Below are 8,247 nucleotides of genomic sequence, written 5' to 3'. Positions count from 1 at the left end.
TGGCTTATTTCATGTCAGGATTTTTGTCTTAATTAAGTCGTATTGGATAATCATGGCTCTATCGCGTAAATTCGGGTCAATTCAAGCTGGGTCACTTTGGATCGAATCTATCAGTCAACATCGGTCACCCTTTTTGGGTCTTAATCAGCTGATCGGGTCATTCAAGTCTGGTCAATTTTATCAGGTCTGTCTGCAACCCACCATACGTTTACCTTTCTATAGGGCAAATCTCATGTTACACAAGAGAGTTGGCCCAAATACCGGATTCAGCCCATTACGCACTAACAAAGACCACTAACAATTATGTAAATGCAAGAGATCCTACATACTCACAGGTAACTCTTCTATTACAGGGGCGGATTTGGGTGGGTGGGTGGGTGGGTGGGTGGGGGGGGGGGGAGTGAGGGCACGTGCCCTCACGTGCGAAAAAAAAAAAAAAATTGGAAAAAACGATAAACACAAACCAGTGAACCACACAAACAGAAACAGGCAAAACAACAATAAACATAAACTCATAAAGAACACAAACACAATAGAACGATAAAGACAACCACCACCTGCCGCAGTGCCGCAGTGCCGCCGTGCCGCAGTACCGCAGTGCCGCCGTGCCGCAGTACCGCAGTGCCGCCGGCCGTCTGCCTGGCGTCTGAGTGTCTGACACTCCACCACTCGCGGTACTACTACTCGCCTGCTACTCGGTATGTGTTCTCAGAATCTCAGTTCTTACTTCTCTTAATTTCTTATAATCTTATTAATTCGATTATTTGTTGTTGATTGTTGATTAATTCAATTAATTTGTTCTTATTAGTTATTAGTTTTGATTAATTCGTTTAATTTGTTCCCCAAATTTATGAATTTGTTCTTACCAGTTTGATTAATTTGTTCCCCAAACCCTAAATCCCAAAGTTGTTCTTATTAGTTATTAGTTTTGATTAATTTGTTCCCCAAACCCTAAATCCCAAATTTATTCTTATTAGTTACGAAGTATTAGTTTTGATTAATTCGATTAATTTGTTCCCCAAATTCAATTAATTTGTTCTTATTAGTTTTGATTAATTTGTTCCCCAAAACCTAAATCCCAAATTTGTTCTTATTAGTTATTAGTTTTGATTAATTCGATTAATTTGTTCCCCAAATTCAACTAAATATAGGGAAACCATGGCTTCTTATTAGTGCACATAGTCTGGTTTATGGGGCAATACTGGTGGATGAGTTGAGCTACATGACTACATCCTCCTAAGAAAGGCCAAACACTGAGACTGTTACTCAATACGGGTGGTTGAATATATTCATTGAATGATATAATGAACTGATATTTCAACTCGCACAAGTGAGGTAAAAGTGCGCTGGAATGATTAATGATTTGTGTTACTTGGTGAGTAGTCCTAATGCCTATATATCAGTATCTGAACGCCAGAGTACACATCACTAAATATAGGGAAACCATGGCTTCTTAATAACTTACAATACTTGTGGAGTCGGAAGTCACAAAAAACCACATCGACCTCTTCTCCATTGTTATTAGAACCTCAAAATTTTTTTGAATTTAATGTATAAATGTTGTCCGCAATTTAATGTATAAGTGTTAGTGTAGCTTAGAATTTACTATGTATTGACGATATTTGAATTTAATGTATAAATGTTGCCGCAAATTTTTTTTTTCTTATTGTGACCCCCCCCCCCCCCCCCCTTTCACTCAAATCCTGGATCCGCTACTGCTATTACTCCCACTGTTTTTTCAATTACTCCGTATTACTTTGTTTTCTTTTAATTATGAAATTAAACCATGAGTATTAGGTGTTATTTTCTGCAATTTTTTATCTTAATTTCTTGTATGTTTAGATATTTGGATACAATTTCCCTCCAAATCTTTCCGATTGTAGACGGATTTTGGTTTGTTGTGGAGGCATATTTTATATCCCTTGCTCAGTTGCTCCCCTCCCTTTTCCTTTCCCTTTAAATCGCCGAATCCAAACAAGCCCTATTTTAGGATATTCGATAGCTGATCCGAAACTTGATTAAGATGTAATTCATAGAAATGCGTACATTGTTACTTAAACTTTGGTAAACCCTAGCTAAATCTTAGATTGCGGAAAAAAAATGAGAGTATGTAAGGTTAGTATTGTGATTTGGGAGCGTAGTATTTTCCGAACTTGTTGTATCAACTAAAATTATGTTTTTCATGCCTTGCTTGTGTAACCAAATGGGAGCGTAGTATTTTCCGAACTTCTTTGGCTAGAAATTTAGGGGTTTTTTCCGTCTGATGCAGTTGGATATAATCGTGCTTGTAATGATATTAATGATATTAAGCATTATAAGTGTCATTGTGTAACCAAATTAAAATGTGCAAGTTAGGGTTGAATTTAATCTAAATTCGTGGTTAATTTGTTCTAGTTAAGCGGAAAATTAGGGGTAAAGTTAGTTTTTTGCAGATGTAAGAGAATGCACTTTGCGTAATTTTTATGTGTGCTTGACATTCTCAAATTTTCGTTTCAGAATGGAACAAGAGGTCAAATCTGCTTCCAATCCCAACCAGGAAATGAAGCAAATATTATCAGAATTTATGGTTGGTGTTGTAAAACTAGAACAATTAGAAGAAGTTGGAAAGCGACTCCTTGTCTCATTTCAGCGAGCATTGGAGTTTCTTAGACGTCCTGTGATTAATGAAACTTCGAAGTTGGTTCAAAGCATTCTCAAAGAGAATGAAACCAGAAGGGTGAAATCGTATGTTGAGGCCGGTTGTACCAATGCTTATGATAGCACGCTTGCTGTAAGTCAGGTGAACACAAGTTTGTCTGGGCTGCATGAACATTTGACCAAAGCTAAATCTGTACTCGGTGAACTTGAGTTCGTTATGAGTAAGGCGGAAATCTGCTTGCAGGAAGGAACCCGAGACCTGATGGATATATCTATGTTGGGCTTCGATGAAAATCTGGAACAGGAATCAACGTATGATGCTGCCAAATGTGGTTCTTTCATGGCTGTCATCTACAGCATGGTGAAGCAGAATTATATAATGCAGGAACGAGTTGTTTCTGATTTAGGGCTGATGACATCTTCCGGAGAATTAGATAGCTACTGCCTGATGTGGTCTCTGAGACCTTTTGTAAGTGACGATGTGATTAACGAAGCTATAAATTATATCAAATGATTTAGTTCTGCTTAGGAGATGCCTACATTACCAATTTTTCTCAAGTTTCGTAGCTGTCATGAATTCTAGTGTATTGAGGCACAAATTCTCGGAACTGGACACCGCACTCTTATTTGAGTGCTGTTATTCTTTGGGCCATTTGGAATGATAGAAACAAGGTTCTTCATGGAAGATAACTTGATCCAGCCGTCTTCACAGAGAATGCTGTGTTATGGCCAACCGAAGTAAATGATGCTAAGTGAAGTGGTCTATATTGTTTAGCAAGTGTTGAGATCAAGTGAAAACCTCCCTCCTCATGATGGATGGAAGGTGAATCTAGATGGCATTGGGGGGTGGATTAGGTTTTCTTGTTCGTTGTTGTAGTAATACGATGGTTGGCTTAGCCAGAGTCAAAAATATGAGGCAGGTACAGTCGCCAGATATCATTGAGGCTCAGGCGGCTGAATTTGCTTTAATGATGGCTCATCATAATATAGTCAATATGGTGTAAAAGAGTTGTTCAAAAATGCCAAGTTTCCATCTAATTATTAGTACAATATATGGCGAGATACTGCTATCTTATTTATATACTCTACTGAATTTAGATCTCTATTAAGCACGATAGCAGTCAAGCAGCTCCGTCACATTACACATTTACGTCTAGATTTTTCTACTAGGCTCTTAATTGTATCAGCCATGTTGTATGTTAGGCATTCGTGTCGTCCTTAGATAAGTAAATCACCAGTATAATTCTCTCGCAACTGTCACATATCATATGAAATTCCCAACATATCATAAGATTCCGCTTTTCCAAACCCACAATACGGACGGAATTCTAGGATTACTCCCGGGGCTACATCATAGGCACATTGAGAACGTAGATAATTGTAACCATATACATATAAAATAACAGCAATGGAATGCCAATCTTCGGGCTTAATTTGTAGCGTTGGACAATCTTGTACTGAAAGCAGTGAAAGAGAAAAGGCAAACAAGCAATATGCTTAGCTTCCTATGTGGATGCATTCACAAACGCCAGTACCCTGAAATCAGTATTCCTGGTGTAGGAACCTAAATAGGCTTTTTGAATAGGCCATACATTGATGCTAGACAATGCGCAAGCGTGGGCATGAATTTGATCTTAGTCGCGAAAAGATGCAGAGTAAACATTTCCACTGCAAAATATGGAGCGCAAAGCACTTCCTTAGGGCATACATCGATGCTAGACAATCCACAAGCAGAGACATGATTTTATCAGTCGTGAAAAGATGCAGAGTAAACATTTCAGCAGCGGAATATAGAGTGGAAAACAAAATGGCACAATAGTATTTAGGTTCGAGTACTCTTCTCCAAGTCTCAAAAACAATACATCCTCAAAGAAAATTATTAGCAAGTCAACAAAGCTAACAAAAATTAAAACAAAAACAAGACAACAGGCATATTGCCGGTCTAAAAACACACCAATTCTATGAATTTTGATAGTATTTCCCTCCAAGTAAAAACTTCACACATGGATTCAAAACTATAATTAGTACTTGTAGTCCTTAACATGGAGAGACTCTGAGGCATCGGCTCCCCCAGCACCACCGGTGTACTTTCCAAGAGTTGCCTCGGAGTTGCCCTTGGCCCTGGCAAGGAAGACTTCTTGGGCCTTTGCGACATTCTCTTCTTTTCCCTGCCATGTCTTGAGGGTGCTCGACTGAAGGGCACGTCCGTAGGAGAAGGATAGTGTCCATGGCTTCTTGGTCTCGAGCTTGTTCATGGCGTTGAGGTTGAGAGTTGCCTCCTCCTCACTCTGTCCTCCAGAAAGGAACATGATGCCGGGGACTGCTGGTGGGACAGTCCTCTGCAAGGTGCGGACGGTGTACTCAGCGATGACCTCATTGGCAACTTTCTTGCTGTCAGAGCCAGGGGTGACCATGTTTGGCTTCAACAAGGTACCCTCGAGTAGGACGTGGTGGTCATTGAGGGCCTTGTAGCAAGCTGCAAGGACACGCTCTGAGACCTCGGCACACCTATCAATGTCGTGGGAACCGTCAACCAAGATCTCGGGCTCAACAATTGGGACCAACCCATTCTCCTGGCAGATGATGGCATAGCGAGCAAGGCCGTTAGCGTTTTCTAAGATTGATAGGGCAGATGGCTCGTTGGGGCCAATCTTAAGGACAGCACGCCACTTGGCGAACCTGGCACCAGCAGAATAGTATTGGGCACATCGTTTGCCAAGGTCATCAAGACCCTGAGTGGTGGTCTCACCGTCAGTCCCAGCAAGCTCAACAACACCCTTGTCAACCTTGATACCAGGCAGAACATTGCCTTCCTTCAAGATCTCTACAAATGGCTTGCCTGAAATAAAACACAAAAAACATATTAAGCATCTCTACGGCCGCCCATTCCAAATTTATTTGTCAATGTAGACAACACATGACGGAGAAAACCCAAAAGCAGACGATATTTACCAGCAGCAGATTTCTGGTAGAGAGTTTCCTCAAAGAGGATGACACCACTGAGGTACTCGAAGGCACCGGGAGTGGTGAAGAGAAGTTCACGGAGAGCCCTCCTGTTATTCTCAACATTCTCGACATTAATGCCAGCAAATCTCTTGCCAATGGTACCAGTAGACTCATCAGCTGCAAGAATACCCTTTCCAGGGGTTGCAATGTATGCAGCGTTGGCAATCAACTCATCTGCAATTGAATCATATCATTCGTCAGAATTATGAACTTCAGAATAAATGCACATTTTGTAAGCAATCGCAACATCAAATACAAAATCTAAATATAAATCTAACTTCGGGTTCTTCCCAATTTTCAAAATTTCGAATAAAACCCCTTGCAACCCTCACTAGATCAAATAAAGCAATTACAGAAAACAAAACAACCATTAACAAACTTATATTTGTGAAAACATTTAGCCTCAGGTCGAAACAACAGCATCTAAGGCCGTCTAACACAAGTAACATTACTACAGCATCAATCGCGCTTCTGAAACTAACAACACAAACTTGAAACAACTTTTATTCCACCACAATGTAAATAAAACCAATTAGTCTCATGTAAGGCGGTTTTACACTACTATCGCGTAAAACAGATCCCGCCATGTAAGACCGTCTAACACAAGTATTAATGACAATTATTCAGCGTACAAATCTGAAAAACCACCATAAATCATTTAAATCAACATTTACGAAACAAACGAAGCAATAAATCCGTAACCCTAACAATCATTATGCTAAAAAAAATACAGCACATACGAGATCTGCATTAATTTCATTCAATCAATAAATAAATACTCCATCCCCGGCCTGGTCTGTTCCATTTGATAGTATACGTTTTTCGAAACCCGTCGCGATCAAATCGAACAAACATAAGCAAGCAACAATAATAGTAGTCCGATTTACAAATTCAAAAACAACATAGATCTAATCTAATCAGAAAATAACTAAAAGGTTAACATAATAGATCTTAGAAACAGTGAAAATGAAGAAAATTACCAGCGTATTTGCCTCTGTAAGCAGTCATGGTGAAGATTGTTAGGTTGAATTTGAAGAGAGATAAAAGAGTTGAATGAAGATGAGATGTGAGAAAAGATGGGAAATAAAGGGGTATTTATAAATGAAATAATTTGGGGTTGGTAAAAAATAATATAAAAATATATATCGCTGTAGATGCCTCGAGAATATCGCTTTATTTTTCGGAGTTTTTTTTTCACCGCACTTCTATGGATTCTTCTGCAAGAAAACTATTTACCCGATTTTATTTCTTTTTACTGCCATCCGTTTATTATTGGAAAAGAAAGTAATTTTATTTAGGAGATCTCGTTTGAGAAAATATTGACCTCGATTATATTTAGATAAATTTTTAAATACAAGATTTAACAAATTATATTTTTGATTAAAAAAATGATATATAAATGAATAAAAACGGGGTCAATGTATTGTCTTATGGATCGTGAAAAGTCAAATGGATAGTTTGGAATGGTAGGAATGGCGGAATGCAGCTAATAAGTCTGACCCAACCCGAGTACCCCGACCTGACCTCGAGCGAACCCGAAAATGTAATTCGAATCTGATTGACCCGATTAAAGTCGGCCCGAAATGGCACCCGACCCAATATGACATGTATCCCGAATCGACCCGTTACTTGCTTTGACTTCACCTGACTAACCCGACACTCCGACAGCTGACCCGATCTGAAAGATAACCGCACATTAGATTGAAATATAACCCTGGCAATAAATGCCGATATAAACGAAAAGTGGATGCGTTAAAGATAATATAAACCGACATTGTGAATGACTTTAATGAAGTATTTAAAACCAGTTAACCCTAGATTCGCTAAATAATGATCATAAGTCACCTTAAACAAGTAAAATAATAGGTAAAAATGACCAAATAATAGATTGAAGAGTAGCTAAACCAAGAAAAAGGCGACCCAACCGGAGGAAAATCGACCGTACCCGACTAGGCTAGGGAAATTATGTTTTCCCTACCTGATAATGACCCGATACATAAATGAGCGTGATAATGCATGATCTGATAACGACCTTACTCACCAATACGTGACCCAAACCCGACCCGATCTATCTAAATGACCCAACCCGACCGGCCCGACCCTTGAAACCCCGGCTAAGAAATAACCCGACCCAATAGGAACCCGACTCTGATCCAAATCCAATCCAATCATTGTTGTGACTCGATATAATCGAATCTGACATGATCTGACTCGACTTTAACCTTATATAAACCACTCAATTGTCACCTCTAAGTAAGAGGGAGTATTCAGTGGAACAGAGTACTCTACTAATAGAGTACTTGCTTGGTTTAGATCCAATTGTTACATTAATCTTTTTTCACTTATTATGTCAATGTGCATTTTACATTTACCTAATTTTAAATTAAGAAACATGTTTTAAAATGTCCGTTCATAAAATATAAACCACCCTGCTTTTTTTTAGATGATGAGGGGTTTGCAGTCGCTATCTTTAGTGCGCATAGGGTAAACCCCCAAGTATACGTAATAGCTTGTAAACCACTTTTACCGACTTAGTCATCCAAAAGTGACATGCTCGACATCTAGATGTATAGACTCACGTGATAAACACTCTACAAAATTGTT

The 8,247-nt window shown here is 39.0% G+C and overlaps 2 protein-coding genes across 2 annotated transcripts; one reads left to right on the top strand and one right to left on the bottom strand.

The window, feature by feature from the left end:
- The first annotated feature begins 442 nt into the window (after positions 1-442).
- Positions 443-3,165, top strand: LOC141600493 (uncharacterized). Its single transcript, XM_074420738.1, has 2 exons — positions 443-698; positions 2,497-3,165. Exon 2 carries the CDS (start codon positions 2,498-2,500, stop codon positions 3,149-3,151), a length of 654 nt encoding a protein of 217 aa, XP_074276839.1. The 5' UTR covers positions 443-698; position 2,497; the 3' UTR covers positions 3,152-3,165.
- A 1,265-nt stretch (positions 3,166-4,430) lies between these two features.
- LOC141600484 (fructose-bisphosphate aldolase, cytoplasmic isozyme) lies at positions 4,431-6,862 on the bottom strand. The gene is made up of 3 exons (XM_074420728.1): positions 6,624-6,862; positions 5,590-5,817; positions 4,431-5,476 (listed from the first exon to the last, which is right to left on the bottom strand). Exons 1-3 carry the CDS (start codon positions 6,649-6,651, stop codon positions 4,659-4,661), a joined length of 1,074 nt encoding a protein of 357 aa, XP_074276829.1. The 5' UTR covers positions 6,652-6,862; the 3' UTR covers positions 4,431-4,658.
- Between the last annotated feature and the right edge of the window lie 1,385 nt (positions 6,863-8,247).

The sequence above is a fragment of the Silene latifolia genome, chromosome 1, assembly GCF_048544455.1.
Source record: "Silene latifolia isolate original U9 population chromosome 1, ASM4854445v1, whole genome shotgun sequence".
In the NCBI taxonomy this organism is placed as follows: Eukaryota; Viridiplantae; Streptophyta; class Magnoliopsida; order Caryophyllales; family Caryophyllaceae; genus Silene; species Silene latifolia.
This window is presented reverse-complemented; position numbering and strand designations above follow the sequence as displayed.

Coding starts and splice junctions, on each gene's coding strand:
- LOC141600493 (XM_074420738.1), top strand. CDS start 2,498: ATGGAACAAGAGGTCAAATCTGCTTCCAATCCCAACCAGGAAATGAAG.
- LOC141600484 (XM_074420728.1), bottom strand. CDS start 6,651: ATGACTGCTTACAGAGGCAAATACGCTG. Junction 5,818..6,623: donor TTACAGAGGCAAATACGCTG/GTAATTTTCTTC, acceptor ATTCAATTGCAG/ATGAGTTGATTGCCAACGCT. Junction 5,477..5,589: donor CTACCAGAAATCTGCTGCTG/GTAAATATCGTC, acceptor GTTTTATTTCAG/GCAAGCCATTTGTAGAGATC.